At 41.6% G+C, this 19,852-nt stretch overlaps 1 protein-coding gene across 1 annotated transcript in view; it reads right to left on the bottom strand.

Annotated features, from left to right (window-relative positions):
- The window catches only part of ANK3 (ankyrin 3), a 367,935-nt gene that overhangs the window by 170,801 nt on the left and 177,282 nt on the right, over positions 1 to 19,852 (bottom strand). The window contains exons 9-10 of the mRNA XM_075534954.1: positions 7,465 to 7,563; positions 494 to 691 (exon numbers count right to left, since the gene is read on the bottom strand). Of these exons, the coding sequence (XP_075391069.1) occupies positions 494 to 691; positions 7,465 to 7,563 (297 nt within the window). The remainder of the gene's footprint in view (positions 1 to 493; positions 692 to 7,464; positions 7,564 to 19,852) is intronic.

Here is a 19,852-nt window from a genome sequence, read left to right as displayed (position 1 = left end):
AAGAGTGGAGCGGAGCCCTGAATTTTAACTTTTATTCATAGGAAAAAGATGCCAACAGGCAATATTTCCCCAACTTGCACGATTGACAATAAACATTTCAGCTTGCAAATTCTTACCCCTTTTAGGCTCAAGATAAAATATTTGCTCATTTTGTTTCAAGTTTTTATATCTCAAAATACCTTTTAATTTACATAATGATAACTTTACAAATAGAAGATGAGGTCGATCACACTTCTGATAAGCGCCTGGCCTTTGGGTGTCAGTTGCAGGAGAGAATCCCTAGGAGACCCATAGATAAAGCTTTCCCCCGACCACCTATGTGAGTCTCAGTGACAGAAAGTTTGATAGATTCTCCAGAAGCTATTAAAAAAAGATGAAATCGACACCTTATATAATGAGCACCTCCCATTTTCACCCACCCCAAAGCAATGCCTTCACGTGCCACGCTGCCTGCAAGGCCATTTAGGTGGGACTTATTGGCCAAGCCACTCACCAAGGCCTTGGCATTGGGATTCGCTTTCTTGTCCAAGAGAACCTTGGCGACTTTGTAATGACCACAGTGCGCGGCCACGTGCAGGGCGGTCAGGTAGTCATTGGTGACGTCGTCCACGGGCACACTGTGCTGGAGGAGAAGCTGGACGCAGTTCAGGTGATCGCCTTGCGTGGCCATGTGCAATGGAGACAATCCATTCTGGAACGCAAGAGGCAACCGAATTTACTCATTCAACTTTTCATCGCAAATGCGCCCAACACAGAACATACATATGGACAGATGAAAGCTTTAACTGCCACATACAATATAGCTTCTATTTTTAACAAGGTTCCAACAATTGCTTTGGATTTGTTAATTTTTACACTCCCACTTTTAAAATGCCCTTTTCCAATTAAAAAATAATATACATTGAGCAATTAACAAGGACTAGTATGTCCTAAGGAGCCCTCTGGGTGGCACGAATGGTTAAGTGTTCAACCCCTACCTGAAAGGCTGGGAGTTCTAATCCTCCCACAGACACCTTGGAAGAAAGACTGGGCAGTGTGCTTATAAGAATTTCTAATCACTGAAAACACTGTGCACAGCTCCACTCTCAGTACATGGCTTACCCTAAGTCAGAATCAACTCCATGGCTAATGGTTGGGTTTGGCTTACTATTATTTGTGGTCAGGTGTTACTGAGTCAGCGAAGACTCCTAGTGGCCCTGTGTACACGGAATAAAACACTGCCCAGGCCTGGGCCACAGCCCCCGCTGGTGGTGGAGCCACTGTGACTCAGTGAGTCTGTCTTCTTTAGGGCGGACCTTCTGCCTTCCAAGCAAGGTGGCCTTTTCCACGAACTGCTATTTCCTGACAATCTGCCTAAAGAATGTTAGATTTGTCATCTGCGCTCTAAGGACCATTCTGGATTTACTTCAAGATGGATTGGTTTGTTGCTCTGGCAGTCTACGGCACTCTCAATAGTCTTTGATAACGTCGTAATTTAAACGCATCGATTTGTTCCCTGTCTTCCTTATTCACTGTGCAACTTTCCCATGCCTATGAGGGGATTGACAATGCCGTGGCTTGGGGGAGATGCATCTAAGTCCTCAAAGTGATTTCACTGCTCTTTTATGCTTTAAATGGATCTTCTGCAGATTTGTCCAATGCAATATGTTGTGTGATTTTCTGACTGCTGCTTCCATGTGCAAAGGTAATATATCCAAGTAAAATCAAATCCTTGACAACTTCAACCTTTTCTCCCCATTTATCATGAGGCTGTTTGAGGGGGCTAGTGGTGAAGATTTTGGTTTTCTTAACACTGAATTGTAGTCACAATGAAGGCTGCCTGTAGTCTTTGATCTTATCCGTAATTTTTTAGTCCTCTTGTCACATCTGCATATCACAGGTTGCACTTCTTCCCATCTTGGTGCAGTGGTCCTCTCCAGCGAGCCCAGCTGCTCAGATTGCTTGCTCAGTATATGTGTCAGGATACACCTCTGAGACTTTCTTTAGTTTAATGTAGAAATAGTTTATTATTGACATCTGGAAAACATTCGGTGTTGCATAGGGAGGGACAGATGTATCACAGGTATGTATAGGAACTAAGTTTTTATTTCCTTTTTCTTTGCTATCCAACCCCTTTGGGTCCCCCGTGGTTCTCCAAGGTACCTTGGAAATGTGCCCTTACAAAGTTCTCCTTGGCCCAATTCAATTCTCTTTGCTTCTTTGTAGCTGGTTCTGAGCTACACAGCCCAGATGGTTAGCCTGGGAGCAGACACAGGCTTTTTCAAAGAGAGATTATCGATTCCCAATAGACTCACAATGAGTCTTTCTTCTCTCTCTTTTTAATCATTTTATTGGGGGCTCATACAACTCTTATCACAATCCATTCATACTTCAATTGGGTAAAGAACATTTGTACATTCATTGCCCTCATCATTCTCAAAACATTTGCCCTCCACTTTAGCCCCTGGCCTCAGCTCCTCATTTCACCACCCTCGCTTCTTGCTCCCACCTCCCTCATGAACCCTTGATAATTCATAAATTATTATTTTGTCATATCTTTCCCTGTCCGATATCTCCACCCACTTTTCTACTATCCATCCCCCAGGGAGGAGGTCACATGTAGATCCTTATAATCGGTTCCCCCTTTCTGCCCCACCCTCCCTTCATCCTCCCGGTATTGCCACTCTCACCACTGGTCCTGAAGGGATCATCTATCCTGGATTCCCTGTGTTTCCAGTTCCTGTCTGTACCAGTGTGCATCCTCTGGTCTAGCCAGATTTGTAAGGTAGAATTGGGATCATGATAGTGGGCGGGGGAGGAAGCATTTAGGAACTAGAGTAAAGTTGGATGTTTCATCGGTGCTACACTGCACCCTGACTGGCTCGTCTCCTCCCCGCGACCCTTCTGTAAGGGATGTCCAGTTGCCTGCAGGCTTTGGGTCTCTACACTGCACTCCCCCTCATTCACAGTGATATGATTTTTGTTCTTTGATGCCTGATACCTGATCCTTCAACACCTCGTGATCACACAGGCTGGTGTGCTTCTTCCATGTGGGCTTTGTTGCTTCTGAGCTGGGTGGTCACTTGTTTACTTCTGAGATTTTTTAAAAACAGTTGTATTGGCACTTTATTCACATCTCATACAATTCAATAGTTCGATCATCTCAAGAAGAGTCATAAACATATCTGATTTTAAACCATGCAGTATTTCCTCGTTCTGATTGAAGGGCTCCTCTTGGTCTATGTGCAGTGTTGACACGAGTAAATTGAAATGTTTTAGAGCACATTTTTAATGCAGTTTTTATGTTAAAATGTGCTCAAAAACGCGCCTTATACACGAGTATCCACAGGTTTTATTTTGACCCACATGGCCCAAAGCCTTTGCATAATCATAGGCTGAACATGATAAAAACAAAGCCAGGGGCGGTTTTGTATGAATTCCATGGATATTTACATTCACGTCTTTAAACATGACTACCACTCGACATGGGAAATCACGTATCGCTGCCATCTTTGAAAATGTCTGCACACAGGCATTTCATTTCCATCAGTCTGCTGCCCCCATGCGGCTGTGATTAGGAGGACCCAGCAGTAACTCACTCACTCACTCAGCACAATTGCTCTCAGGCTCAGCAGTTGGAAACCCCATTTTCCGCTGCAGAGAGTCAGCCTCCGAAAGCCGTGCGGGCCCTTCTCCCCTGTCCTATAGGGTCGCCAGGAGTCAGAGTGAACTCAATGGCAGGGAGCTCCATTTTTTTTGGTTTAAATTTGTTAGTCAACTGTGTTCCCTAACAGTTAAAATGCACGAGAGAAGCTGAGTTAAACGTTCATGTACAGGGCAGGGGTAAGAAATGAGCGGGGTGCGCACTACATTAAATTAATCCTTAACAATGACAGCATCCAAGGCATGTTTCCCAACGATGGTGGCAAAGACAAGAGATTAAGGCGTCATGCCTCTCAGACGCGCTTCTTCCCAACAGAAAGGCAAAGGAGAGCACTCTGCAAGGGAGCGCCTCTTCATGACTGCCCCCTAACTTATGTTTGGGGAACAGAAAGTGCGTTGACAGCAAATTCCCTTTCCAATGTAGCTGTTTGTCCATGGACTTTGAAGATCACGATACACTAGCTATGTGCTGATGAGATCAGTATTTCGGAACAGTCTGGACCGAGTTAGCTCCTCCGATAGTATCCGTGAGAGCAGTTGTTAAAAAGGTGCGACGGTTTTTCAAAGTACGTTTCCCGTTAGCCACTCCCATGACGTTATCAACGCCCAGCTGCAGCTGGAAACCACTGGTGCGCCTTCAAGGAGCGGCCCTGGTTGTAAAGCCCCTGTGCTCCGGCGGGAGCCTCTGCAGACGCAGCAGGGGCTTCATAGGGTGCCAGTCAATCAGGGTATTTCTGTGTCACACAAAAACGCCTCTCAAACGCTTTAAACCGAAGTGGAAGCAATAAAGGGTGGGCACATTTTCCCATGTGAGATACTGCCACCACGAAGGGCAGATGTGCTGGTCTACTTCCTGCCAAGACATTGCTTTGCTTTATGTTTTGATACCGTCTTAGAGGAAAACGCAAAGTAAACAGAAAAACAAAATCTGAGAGACCAAATGGCACAGGGAAGGATAGAAATGAGAGGTAGTACCAGTAATGGGACATTTCTCTACGACAGAGAAAATAAGGAGACAGGGTGGGGACCATCAGGTCTTTGAGGCTGGACAAGAGGGATAATAATATACCATCTGTCATATGGAAGGGCCTGATGACGCGGGGCATCTTCTTCAAGTTCCCTGCGTTCAGTAAGAGAAGAGGTCTGCAGAATTAGGTAGACCGTTGTACAGGTAGGAATACACCCATTCACTTAATCATCGTCATGCAGTATTTATGGACTGCCACCTATGTGGTGGGCACAGACAGCTCCGGGTACTTGGGCTACTGTTCCTGCTTTCCCTCCACTGAAAAGAACCAGGAAACCAACAAGTGAACGGAGATACTTATAAGATGGTATTTACAGTGGTGAAGCAGGGAGAAAAATGCAGACAAAAATTAAAAATTGGCTCTTCAAATAAAGAAGGCCATGTATAACTGTTGCTGATTTCTGTGGTGTTAATAGTCGAGCGAGGACCAATTTCAATACACCCATATACTTCACTGAATGTAGAACTGAGAATAAAAAATAATAACAACTTATACATTATCAAGGGTTCACGAGGGAGGGAGGGTGGGGGACGGAGGGGAAAAATGAGGAGCTGATACCAAGGGCTCAAGTAGAAGGCAAATGTTTTGAAAATGATGATAGCAACAAATGTACACACGTGCTTGACACAATGGAAATCTGAATGGATTGTGGTAAGAGCTGTAAGTGCCCCCAAGAAGATGACTTAAAATAAATAAAGAATTGGGAATTGATATACATAATAGGTTCCCATGAATCAATAGAATATGACCCCAGCGTACTACTTGGTTTAAGAGATAGAGCTAAACCTCTGCCATTGGGCCGATGTAAGCGCTGCCTACACTCTCACAGGGCTTCTGCCCAAAGGTCGTGCCTCCCATTTATGTTCACGGAGACCGCCAAGAAACACGACAAAGTCAAATAAAGAAATAAAAGGAAACCTGTGGAAACAGGTGAGACCAAAAACCAAACATACAACTTGAATATTCTTGGATAATTTAAGAAAGACATTGCAGCTATTAAACAAGAACAGATTTAAAAAATCATTTTATCAGAGGTTCATACAACTCTTATCACAATCCATACATACATCCATTGTGTCAAGCACATTTGTACCTTCATTGCCCTCATCATTCTCAAAACATTTGCTCTCCACCTAAACCCCTGGCATCTGCTCCTCATTTTTCCCCTCCCTCCCTGCTCCTCCCTCCCTCGTGAACCTTTGATTATTTTAAAAGGCTATCAGAGAATCGGGGGTGGGGAGTTCTTCAACATTAAAAAGAGGGGAGATAAAAGTCAAGGAAATCTTGCAGAAAAAGAACAAACAGATAAAGAAATGCATGATAGCAGAGAAAAGGTGGGACAAGCCAAGAATAAAAATCATAATATCTGATATTGAATTAATAGTTTTATCAAAAACAAACCTAACGACAATAATGAAATTCGAGGGTAATAATTACCAAAGAAATAACACAAACAGTTGAATCTCACAGAATACTCAACGAAAGAAAAAAGAACCCACATCGGTCAGAAATATCAAATTACCAAGAAAATATCACATATGATCTCAGCAGGCAAAAGGCTAAGGTGTCTTCACAAACTTCACAAACACAGCAAAGCAGCTGTGTGATCCTGTGGGGGCCATGACCGCCACTGGCTTGTTAGTGTAAGCAGTGTTTTAAAACAGGTGATGAGCCTGTTCAGCCCACACTGGTCCTGTACGGTCTTTACCAGAAGTGCTGGGGAAGATTGGGCAGAATAGAGGTAGGGGCAGGATGCGCTTGCATTGGTTTCATAATGCTTTGCAGGTAAGGCGCTTTATTATTTTTAATCGCTGGTTTAGTAAAAACAGTAGTGATTAGCATGAAGTTGGCACGTTCCAAATTTTATTCATTTATTCTTAAAGGCTTGGACTTAAACAATTGGCCATCTAGCAGGGAAGCAACAAAGCCCACTTGGAAGAAGCACACCAGGCTGTGTGATCACGAGGTGTCGACAGGAAGAGGTATCAGAAGTTCAAAAACCGCATCCATATTGATATGAAGAGGAGTGGATGTCATGGAGAAACAAAGTCCACCAGCAAGACAACTGGACAGTGCCTCTTAGAAGGACCTCAAGAAATGCAGGATAAAGCCAGTGTGCGACAAGGCACTGATGAACCACCAAACTACCCTCTAGTTCTTTAAAATTCCCCCCCCCTTACTAATATGGTCCATACACGACATACCTCATTGGTCATGGTAGACTTGTGTATGTTCACTTGTGCATTTAAGATCACTTGGTACATGGTAGTCAAGACAGATGACCCCTCAGAGCTACTGACAGGGTAAGGGTTCCCTGATATGGGAAGTTGGGGTGGGAGACAGAGGGGTGGGACAGGGGAGTTGGTAACATTGATGACTGCATAGCCCCACCTGGGACTGAGCAACAGAACTGTATGGGAAGGGATATATTGAAACGAATAAGATATGTCAATAAAAATATTATTCTGGGGGAAAAAAGAAACTGAGGGACTAGAGAAAGAGAGAATGTAAAGAAACTCAATATTTTTATCTTTCTTTTCCCAATAAGCAATTATTTGAGTTATAAAAATTTTTCTAAAATAAAATCAAGCAATCCATGTTCCTGAAATAATACAGAAAGTACAACTTAGTGGAATAAGCATTCTCTCTACAGGTTTCATCAATCCAAACGGATTTGAAGGCAATTCTAATTGCTAAATTCAAACCGTATAACTTCCAATGTGGTCTAAACATAACAAGGAGACAAATACAAAGCTAAATACAGCATGGTGCCCCAAACCCAGGCTGAAGTTACCTTGGTTTTTGAGAGAATGGGGGCAGCTCGATCCAGCAGCATCTCCACCACCTGCTCGTGGCCGCTCCGGGCCCCGCAGTGCAGCGGCGTCAGACCGTCCTGTTGAACAAAAACAACCTTTGGTTAGATTTCCTGGTAAATTCTAGAATTGCAGACATTTTCTTTAAAAATCCGCACCAACATTCTGATGAGCAACGCGCTTCAAATGTTTGCCCATACGAGGAGGCTTCAAAAGTTTCTGGTGAAATTCAACTTCCACAAGCTTTTTAAAGCCCTCTTGTCTATCTTGTAAATTCATATTTTAAAGTTGAAAATTCAAATTTTCATACATCTAAGTAGTTTCAAAGTGTGCTGATTTCCCACACATCAGAATACTGACCTTTTAAAATATCAGAGTTCCATTACCCTTCTGAGTATAGCCATTGAAACACCACAGTAATTTCAGACCCACCATTTAAAAGAATGCATGAATAAAATTTTTAAATTGGGATCTGTAATAAATCTTTACATTGTTCATTTTTCTTCCCATATGTCTACTTCCATTGTATTTCTCCTAGATGATTTTATGGACATGAAACTTTATATTCTTATTGATTACCTATCATATTTATTCACCACATAATTATATAAACCTAAGTTTCCTGAGTATACAAGAGTCTAAGTCTCTAAAATTAATTTTCTGCTTAAAATTAACATTAAATTATCTGAAAATGATTGATCAAAATAGAGAAACTAGGTTTAATAATACATATATAATTAAACAAGGGTAAATTTTATTAAAAAATAGTCCCTTATTGAGTTGGTCCCCCCCCATCCCCCTGGTTCTCATTATGATACAGGAATGACACCAGCTCAGCATCAATGCCATTCCTAATTATTCTGTTTTCATAAATGCAAATGCTGTGGAATTTTATTCACATTTTTGTTAATATCGGTCTTATGAGTTCCTGGCATGACAACAATCCCAATTCTTTCAATCAGAAGACAACGTGATCAAGTCCCAATTTTTCACTGAAAGCAATGGACTTGAAACTCAAAACAAAGCACATGAAAAAGCCCCCCCACCGTCAAGTCGAATCTACAGGATTTCCAAAACTGTCCATTCTTATGAGAGCCGAGAGCCTCATCTTCCTCCTTCAGAAAGGTTGTCGGGTTTGAACCACTGACTTTGCTGTTAACAGGCCAACCCTTACCTAATAACAATGTGGATGCTCCTTGTAGTTAAAGCCATTTAAGGCAAAAGAATTGCTTTCAATCACTTGAGTCTTGTAGTTTTATCATAAGCATTAATATCTAAAACATCCTGTAGATCAGTGGTTCACAACCTGCAGGTCGTGACCCCTTTAGGGTCAAATGACCCTTTTACAGGGGTCCCTTAAGACCATCTGAAAAGACATGCAGCTATGTCCACATACGAGTACCCGGCATGAAGATTGTTACCCATGCTCCACCATGCTTCAAGACAAAATTTCATTGATTTGTTATTAGAAATAAATATTCCAAAATATACAACTCCATATTGTATGTGTGATCAATCACTATGCTTTCATTGTGTTCAATTTCTAACAATGAAAATACAGCCTGCATCTCAGATATTTGCATGATGATTCATAACAGTAGCAAAATTACAGTGATGAAGTAGCAATGAAAATAATGTTACGGTTGGGGGTCACCGCCTCATGAGGACCTGTATTACAGGGTCGCGGCCTGAGGAAGGTGGGATCCCTGCTGTAGAACGTTGGGGGGGGGGGGGTGAGGGAGAGCACTGCTGTTAAAGGTCAAAGTAAACGCATAGTTTCCTCTGGACTTGCTGAAGCCTAACTTCTGAATTACGGTGCTGGCGAAGACGTCAAAAGCACCATGGATTGTCCAAGGAACCGACAAATCTGTCCTGGACGAAGGGCAGCTAGAATGCTCCTTAGAGGCCAGGGCGGCGAGCCGCATCTCTTGCATTTGGGCACGTGGGCATGAGAGGCCAGTCACTAGAAAAGGACAGCATGCTTGGTCATGTTCAAGGGCAGCCCCAAAGATGAAGGCCCTCAGGGAGTAGGCCCTGCAGTAACGGCTCCACCGGAGAAAACCTGAGGACGGCACAGGACCGGGCAGTGATTTGTTCTGCGGTACACGGCGGCAACACGCAGGAGAACAGACCAAAGCGCCCGAGCAGCGACAGCAAAGTGTGAACAAGCAGAGCGGCCTCAAAGACTTTGGAGAACCTGCTCCGAACTGACCCCCGGGCAATGGCTGCCCGCTTCCTGTGACACAGCGCGCTCCACAGCTAGGTAGCAACGCCTGAGACTGTCCCCATGATTGTCAGGGAGAGCCCGTCCTCGCCAACTGGCTGCATTCGTGACTACGTTTTATTTGAACCCCCTTTATGCTATTTATAAATAATAAGCTTGATGAAGTCTTTAACATCCTCCTTCTTTAAAACCATTTTCCCGGGGTGCCTTCTTGATTTATAAACCTTTCCCTCCTTTCTTCCCGTGGAGTGCCTGACTATTTTGGGTTTATAGCACACTGTGGCCCAGAGTTGCTTGGTCCAGGTCAAAAACATTTATTACAAATTAAAAATTAGTCTTCAGCTCTAATAGTTTCTCTGACAAAAGGTAGGTGGTGAAGAAAATCTGTAACTCTCAGACAGGAAGTGGGAATTTATTCACCTAAAACCGTGCATGAGGTCTCTAAGCTTTTGAACCAAGTTCCACAATTGGAAGGTTACTGTGTTTGACACGAAGGAGCCCTGGTAACATGGTGTGCTCCTGGTGGGGCAGTTTGAACCCGCCCATACAGCCCATGGTCTAGCGATGAAGCCGTCTGTTCGCATGAGATACAGTTATGGGAACCCAAATGGGCAGTTCTAGTCTGCTCCACATTGCCAGGATCTGTCAGAACTGACTCCATAGCAGTGCGGTTTCGTCTGTGTGTGTCTGACACTTCATGTCTACCCTTAGGATGACTACATTTTAAAATACATTGAACTTTGATCTAGTGCGTTCAAATGACTGTCCAGATTATGTAAGCAGATCCGCAATCGGCAAAATTGTCTTCTAACATATAAGGTAAACTACTAGCCAAATTCATTTCAAACATCTTTACAAAATGAAATTTGAGTTGTGAACATTAAGCAGACTGATCTGAATAGTCTTTGAGAGTGTTTAAATAGACTGCCTTGTACAGTCATTTAAAACATTTATTCCATAAGTCAAAGTAGAGCAGTAATAGCCTTTCAAATAGAAACAAAATTTTGCTAAAATAAAATAAATCTAAGAACCAAAAGAGTATAAGATGTAAATGTCTTTTCAATAAAAGACAGAAAAAAATCTGAAAAAGAAATAACACAATAACCACATTCAACATTCCAACACACACACAAATGGCACACAGACCTTAAAACAAAGTGATTGTCTTTAATGAACTAAATTTAATAAATCAAAAATTTTGCTTTCACTTCTGAATATACGCCACTGCTTAAGAGAGGAAGATGCTCACATCAAAAAATAACTATCCCATCCTAACTATCCTTGAGCTGCATCTTCCCCCAAACAAATTGCTACCCATAGTTTAAAGTATTTACATTTTCAACAAATTATTTTGGCTTTGAATTGGGTTTGGCATATTATTCACTTCCCTACTTTTAAAATAAAAATGATAATAAGGAAAAGAAATTCTAATTGACTCAAAAGCAGTGGGTTTGGCTTGGGAAGAGAAAAATCAATCTCAACCCAAAACACTTGAATTCTTCAAAGTAAAGTATTCTTACAGACATTTTTATTGATTGTATCTTTAAAACTTTTTCAGTACGGAAAAATTCAAGCATATTTCAGATTCCAGTAGCTTGGAAATTCTAACGCAGTCTTATGCATTGTACACTCAGCTTCAACAATTTTCTCTTGGTCAAACTTGGTTTATCTATACCCTGATCTCTTCCCTTTAAAAAATTATTTAAATTCAAATTAAAGACATGCATATCATCTCATCTTTACAATTACCCCTGGAAGGAAAGCATGCAAAGGGGGGCTATAAAAAACTTGTGGAAAAGTGCAGTGAAAAGAGAACAGAGGTGTTCCATGAACTTCTTGAAGCCGTCCTAGAATTTTCATTCTGAAATGAAAGAATCTAAGGTTCAAACAAGTTAAAATGTTCACCCAAGAATGTCTAGGCTACGCACAGAACTGTAGTGGAGCGGCCAGTACGTTCTTTGCAATCAGATGTCGGAGGTGCTGCGGTCAAACCCCAACCCTCTTCCTTACCCACCCTTTACCTACACTTTAGAGCCTTTTATTTATATAGTAAACTTAAAAAAATAAATGGGCTATTAAAGGCTATAAAAATCTAAAGACCCTGTAAGGATAGGTGCTAGCTAACTAGAAAGACCAATCATTACCGGTGGAAGAACACGAATATCATTATTCTAGCCATTGTCCCCTTCAGCACCTTGCTTTAGTGGCAGCCGGCTGACTAAACTCCATCAGCGCTAGTTGAGCTGCAAAGAGCTTTCTGAAGCAGAGCTCTTTCAACTGCAGTTTTACTGCAGTATTTGACACACTGGTTCAAGTACCTATGGAGCTTGGTGATGTAGCAGAGCAGCCGGGTGAAGCCACAGCCCCTCTGGGGAGAAAGATGCGCAGTTTCCATAGACTGACCACGTTCGCAGCCCCGGGGCATTTCTGCTTCAGCCTATCGGGTGGCTCTGAGCTGAATCCACCTGACGGCAGGAGAGGGCTTTTTGTCCCTTCTCTTGTTTTTGATGTTCGCAAGCAGCTGAGTCCTTTGGATGATCTGCTTGTTTGCTCTGACAATGTTCAGAGATGCATGGCTTTCCAAAGAGCCAAGATCCTAGCAGGAGAGGTGTCATGCCTGTCGGCCTGCACAGGTGGCGCTGGCCCCGCTGCTGGACCGTTTCCAGGTAGTGGGGAACTAGTGTCGAAGTCCATGTAACATGTTCAGTTTGCAACATCAGGAAGACAGAGCTAAGACCAACTGATTTACAGTCAGACTCTGAAATGGATCTCCCGTTTCATGATTCACATTTAGCCAATACTGACTTAAGACCTATTTTTTATTGAAAAAGCCAATTATTTGCATTTTGAATTAGTTTCTTAGGCTTTGAGTCAGAGGTAGTTACCCTGAAACGGAAAGGTTGACAAAGGCAGGGATTTAAATTCAAATAATTACCTCCCTCCCCAGGGGGGTGAACAACAGAAATGTGGTAAAGGGAGACAGTGGATGGCGTGTAATATGAAAATAAAAATAATTTATAAATCATCAAGGATTCACCAGGGTAGGAGGGTGGTGCGAGAAAGGGCAAAAAGAGAAGCTGATACCAAGGTCTCAAGTAGAAAGAAAATATTTTGGAAATGATCATGGCAACATACGCCCAATTGTGCTTGATACAATTGATATATGGATTGTCATAAGAGCTGTAAGAACCCCCAATAAAATTATTAAAAACACAATTATCTGAAATATTTAAAAACTAAATAATTAGAAAATATTTGTTAGAAAATGACGACTTAAGAAAAAAAACATTCAGTTACTCATTAAATGAAATAATTTACTGAATGATTTTTTAATTAAGCAACTTTCATGGGCACAGGTACTGAATTTACTCTTCTGGAAGATTCAATTATGTCTTACTATAGATCTTGTCCTTCAGAGACAGACTAGTTGAAAATGAGTAACAACCAGAAAAAAAAAATTCTACAAGCAAAACAAAGCAAATGTTGAACCTGTTGCCCTCCACGTGAGTGTAACTCTTCGAAATCCTATCCGGGTCGGACCACTGCAAGGCCCTGGGAGAACCGAGGGCTACACCTTCCTCCCGCGGACTTGCTGGGGGGTTTGAATCACTGACCGTGTGGCTAGCAATTCTGTGCTTAAGCCACAGCACCACCAAGGCTGATAACACATACCCACAAAGACTAAAGTATTAGGTAAAAATGTATACAAGTTTGCTCCCCAAGAAAAGAGGGGGAACAGCTCGGGTAAAATTATCATGATGCCCCGTGGTCCAAAAACATCTTCAGTAATTGTCATTTTTGCCCAATCAAATCTAAATTCCTCAAGCTAGCATTTAAAGCCATCCAACCCACCCCCCACCCCCAGGTGGATGAACATAAACGGAGATGAAGCGAGACAGGGGACGATATAAGACCTGAAAACAATAATAAGTTATAATTTATCAAAAGATCACAGGGGTGGGAGTGGGGGTGGGTAGAGAGAGAGGTAAAAAAGAGGAGCTGATACCAAGGGCTCAAATAGAAAATAAATGTTTAGAAAATGATGATGGCAACATATGTACAAATATGCTTGATACAATTGATGTATGGAATGTTATAAGAGTTGTAAGAGCTCCCAATAAAGTGATCTTTAAATAAATAAGTAAAGCCATCCACAATCGCCCCCTGCTGCACTGGTCTAACTTGACCTCTCCCTCTCCCTGTCTGTCTGTCTGTCTACTCCAGTAAACAAACTCCTGGCAACTCTGAGCAAAAGCCTCCCATTTGCTTGTGTCTTGGCTTAGCCCACCTTCTATTTACCTGGATACCTCCCTACTTTATCCTCGCTCCAAATCCTCCTTGTCTGAAGGACACCACTTCTTGGCAGTCTTTTCTACAACCACCTGTAATTGTGTGACCCTCAGGACTCCTGCTGTCTTGTTTTTCTGGGTCTCTTTTGGGGAACATATAATTTTACCTGGCATTCCACTAGTGGACATGCATGATCATTTCAGTAAGTCTATCTTTGAGGATAAGGATTATAATTTAAGGCATAGCTGGGTTTCTTAGAGGGCTTCATTTAGTACATCACCTCCCAAACCCTGTAAAAATGTCTTCTACTTTGTTGTTAAATACGTTTTCCTGGCTCTCTTTTTTGAGTTGATTCACTGTGTACTTCAGAAGCACTGCTAACGTAGCTTCTTATCTTCACAGCAGAATGAAATTCTTAATAGAATAAATGACTTGTTAGCTGGGATTGGACTTAATAACGTGCCACCTTCACGCTGAGAGTCAGGTATAAGTAAGGTTTCTCCTTTTTCTAGTTCAGAGCACTTCATCAAGAACCAGTGCAATTGTAACGCTTTACAACTGAGGAGCGAACTGCTGGGTTTCTCTCTGAGCAGTGAGCAATGTTTTCTTTAAGGAAAAGAAAATGGAATTTTTACTTTTTCCTCAAAAAAAAAAAAAAAGAAAGAAAAATTCACTGCCATGGAGTTGATACTGTCTCATAGCGACCTGTTGACCTGCTGCGGGTTTATGAGACTGTAACTCTTTTTTTTTAAAAAAAACAATTTTATTGCTAGCTAGTACAGTTCTTTCCACAATCCACACATACATCCATTGTGAGACTGTAACTTAAAAAAATCATTTTATTGGGGGCTCAAGCACATTTGTACATTTGTACATTTGTACATTTGTTGTCCTCATCATTCTCAAAACATTTGCTTTCTACTTGAGCCCTTGGTATCAGCTCCTCATTTTACCCCTCCCTGACAGCTCCCCCTTCCCTCATGTACCCTTGATAATTTATAAATTATTATTTTGTCCTATCTTACACTGTCCGATGACTGTCTCCACCCACTTTTTTGTTGAGACTGTAACTATTTATATGAATGAAAAGCCCAGTCTTTCTCCCTAGTTGCTGCTGGTGCTTTTGAACTGCCGACCATGTAGATCTCAGCTCAACTTATAACCACTATACCACCAGGGCTCCATTTTCCAGACCCTAGAATTGGGCAATTAATGGATAGTGCCACTGTGAATAGGTCTTGGTCCATGTGGTAGACATATAATCGTTTGTTATGTAGGTAGGATTAAGAGTCTAGGGGTGGAGTCTAGCTTGTCAATCAGATCACAGCCAATGAGGCTTCTGCAGGGGCATGGCTTTCTCCTGAGAATTCTGGGAAATCCAGTACTTCCACCTTGGAGGGGAGAGACTCTCTGCTCACACCCTGGGAGACATAGCAGCTGACAAGACACATGGACCCACCCTGATGCTGAGACCCCTGCCAGCACTGAGATGTTTCCAATGACACTGGATCTAAAGCCCTTCTACCCACTGGCCTGTGATCTTCTACATTCGGCAGCATTGCAGGTGTTTCATGATTCTGAAGAGAACTTTATAGATTGGTATCAGACATATGGGCTAATATCAGACTTATGGACTTGATCTGGACTGGGCTGGGAGGTTTTCTCAATGTTCAATTGCTCTTGTATATAAACCTCTCCCCTATATACATAGACGTGTTTGTGAATTTGTTTCTCTAGTCTACCCGGACTAACACGGTCCAAAAGGCCTTTCTTTGACTGAAGACTGCAGCATCCACCTCTGTTTGAAAACTGGCTGGCAAAGGCAATTCTTGGGGCTCTGGGAGGCAGCCTCCAAAAAGGCAGCCTGTGCAGCCGGACAGGAGACAGGGATGCCGGTTTGTCACAGCAATGTTATGGCAGGGAATGGAATTGCATGGAGTGAGTAATGTTTTTTCCAATTCCCTTGATTTTTAAAGCACTAACATAATGAACAACGATTCCCTTGGGCAGAGTTTTGAAGCAAAGCAAACTGGCCAGTCCGGATCTCCTCTTTCATTTCACTGACAGTAATCTTATCCGTGCAGCGAGGAACCACACCGTACTGGCTGGATAGAATGCGCCATTGTCTTGTGTTACCTTGCAAGCAAACCTTGCACATAGGAAGGTCAACAAAGACTTTCTTTCCAGGTTGGTTGTTCTGAAAAGCATGGAGCAGGGTATTGATTCAACACACCTAGTCAACACAGAATTGATCTGTAATAGGTTACATTTGCTCACACCAATATTGTAGTGACATAAATTCAAAACTTGGGAAACATTTTCAAGAAAGGGTTTGTGTTTTGCTTCAAATTTGTGTTCACGTTTCTTTCTCCGAAGCAAAAACCTCCCTCGAGAGAAGGTACAGGAAGTCAAGTCGCGATAACGCTGTGTGTAGAGTCTCTTTCCTACATCGTGCATGAAAAACAGGATGTGATATTTAACTGAAACCCAGGAACAAAAATAGATGGTGCTTACATGAGATTTACAACGATAGGCAGAAGTAAACAAAATGGCATCAATTATTGTTTAAAAGCAAAGCTATTCTCATAACTGTATTTTCAGTGAAAAATTGTGACTATATCCTCCTTTTCATATTAAGCAGGTGGAGATGAGGTGTAGGAGGAACTGAAATCCTATTTTCTCAATGCTCTCCATATTCCAGGTACCTGATCCTTGTTATCTCACTGAACCATCATGACAGTTCTATGATGCAGGCCTCAGCATCTCTCTTCCTATGCCCTAGGCCTAGATGGACAGTGGGCTCCAAGGAGGAATGGCCCTACATAATGAGCGTCAGGTGGCAAGTAAGGTGTGGGGAAGAAAATTTACACTCAGGCTTGCTTCTATCTGAAGGACTGGATTCTTTCTATTGTGTCAAGAAATTTCTTAAAAAATACTGGAGTCTGACTGATATCAAACAGACCTCTCTCTCTGACCACTGTGCCAAAAGGCTGGGCATCAACAGAAGGAAGATGAAGAAAAAGAGAGAAAACAATTGGAGGATGAATAACTCTTTATTGCAAAAGGCGTGTGTACTGTCGTAGATCAGAGAAGAAATTAGGAAATTTCTAGACATCAACAAGAATGAGAACACGACATACCAAAACTTATGGGACACAGCAAAGGCAGTTATCAAAGGAAGTTTCATAGCAATACCTGCACACATGAAAAAGGAAGAGAGACTTATTATTGATATACTGGCACAAAATCTACAGCAAATAGAGCAGAGTCAACAGGACAGTCCTACTAATAGCAAAGAAAACAAATAATAAAAATCAGGGCTGAAATTCAGGAGAGGGAAAATAAGAAAACTATGGATAAAATTAATCCTGCTAAAAGTTGATTCTATGAAAAGATAAACAGAATCAACAGACCACTGACAAACCTACCCAAAGAAAGGAAGGAACATATTTCAATAGCAAGGATGAGGTGTGAAAGAGGGGACATTACAAGAGACCCTAATGAAATCAAAAGGATAATTACACAGTACTATGAAGGACTGTACTCCAATGAATTCAACAACTTGGAAGACATGGACAAATTCTTGGAAAAACAATCCCTCCCTAGACTATCCCCAGTGGACGTCAAGAATCTTAACAGACCCATAGAAATATTACCAACAAAAAAATCCCCTGATGGATTGACAGGAGAATTCTACCAAGCATTGAGGGAATAATTGACATCAATCCTACACAAACTCTTCAAGAACATAGAAAAAGAGAGAAAACTCTGAAATTCTTTCTATGAAGCCAGTATAACTGATACTGAAACCATGCAGGGATCCCAAAAGAATTAAGAGCTACAGACCAATATCCTTAATGTACATTGATGCAAAAATCCTTAACAAAATATTGGCCAATAGAATACAACAGTATATAAAACAAATAATTCACCATGACCAAGTAGAATTCATACCAGGGATGCAGGGATGGTTCAACATTCAAAAGATGATTAGTATCACTCGCCAGATTGACATGAAACACTCTAAGAACCACATGATAATATCGATAGATGTGGAAAAAGCATATGACAACATCCAACACCAATTCCTGTATAAGACACTCAAGAAGATAGGAATGGAAGGAAAATTCCTCAAGATATACAGCCAATGTGATAGTCAATAGAGAAAAAAGAAACACAATCCCACTGAACATGGGGATCATACAAGGATGCCCCATTTCCCCACACTTGTTCAACATCGTACTACAGGTTTTAGCTAAAAGCATAGGCAAAGAAAAGACATCAAAGGGGAAGGAAGAGGTTAAACTATCATTATTTGCGTGGAAAATCCCAAAAGTTCCACAAGGGGAGTACTGGAAGCAACAGAGGAGTTTGGAAGAGTGGCAGGATACAAGATCAACAAACAGAAGTCCATCGGACTGTTATACACATCGGATAAGACCACAGAAGAAGAGATCAAAAAGGTGGTACCCTTCACAATAGCCAAACACAAATTGAAATATCTAGGGTTATACCTGACTAAAACAACAAAAGATTGATATGAGGAAAACTACAGAACGTTATTATAAGAAACCAAGAGTGACTTCAACAAAAGGAAGAATACCCCATGCTCATGGATTGGAAGACTCAATGTAGTTCTGCCCAAGACACTATACAAGTTTAATGCAACCCCAATACAATTACCCTCATCTTTCTTCAAAGAAATGGAAAAACTGATTACCAACTTCATATGGAGAAGGAAGAAGCCGCGAATTAACAGAGAACTCCTCAAGAAGAAGGACAGAGTGGGAGGGCTTGCTTTACCTGTCTTTTGCACATATTATACAGCCACAGTGGTCAAAACCACATGGTATTGGTAATAATGACAGATACTCAGACCAATGGAAAAGAACTGAAAACCCAGAAATAAGATCATCAACATACAGACAATTGATCTTTGATAAGGGCCCAAAAAATATCAAATGGGAAGCAGATGACCTCTTCAACAAGTGATGCTGGAAAAAAATGGATGTCTACCTGCAGAAAAATGAAGCAAGACCCTTATCTCACTCCATGAACAAAAATAAACTCAAGGTGGATCACAGACCTCAAGGTAAAACACCAAACTATTAGGGCCATCAATGAGGGAATTGGGACCAACCTGAGAACTTTAGCACAGAGAATACATAGGCTAAAATAGGGAAGGATACAAATACAGATGAGTCACAAATTGACAAGTGGGATATACTGAAGATTAAAAAAAAACAACCAATGTACATCAAAAGAATTTACCAAGAGAGTAATAAGAGAGCTCATGGACTGGGAAAACATCTTTAGCAATGACACATCAGACAAAGGCCTTATTACTAAAATCTACAATACTCTGCTAGCTTCCAAAAAGAAAAAAAACCCAACTAATTCCCTGCTGAGGAGGTAGGCAAAGGATCTGAACAGATGTTGCACAGGGGCAGAAATCTGAATGACCAATAAACATATGAGAAAATGTTCCCAATCATTAGCAATAAAAGAAATGCAAATTAAATCAACTATGAGATACCAGCTAACATCCTCAAAGATAGCCTGTATCAAAAAATCAGAAAGCAACAAGTGTTGGAGGGGCTGTGGGGAGATAGGAACTCTCATCCACTGCTGGTGGATCTGTAGGTATGTACAGCCCCTATGGAAATCTATTTTTGGCATTATCTAAGACAAATGGAAATTGTGCTACCATATGACCCAGCAACCCCCCTACTGGGCATATACCCAGAAGAGGCAAGAAACAAACCAAGACCAGACATCTGTGCTCCAATGGTCATCGCAGCACAGTTCACAATTGTAAGGAGTTGGAAACAACCCAAATTTCCATCAATAGATGA

The sequence above is a fragment of the Tenrec ecaudatus genome, chromosome 16, assembly GCF_050624435.1.
Source record: "Tenrec ecaudatus isolate mTenEca1 chromosome 16, mTenEca1.hap1, whole genome shotgun sequence".
Lineage (NCBI taxonomy): Eukaryota > Metazoa > Chordata > Mammalia > Afrosoricida > Tenrecidae > Tenrec > Tenrec ecaudatus.
The sequence above is the reverse complement of the archived record's forward strand: the minus strand, read 5'-3'. Positions and strand labels throughout refer to the sequence as shown.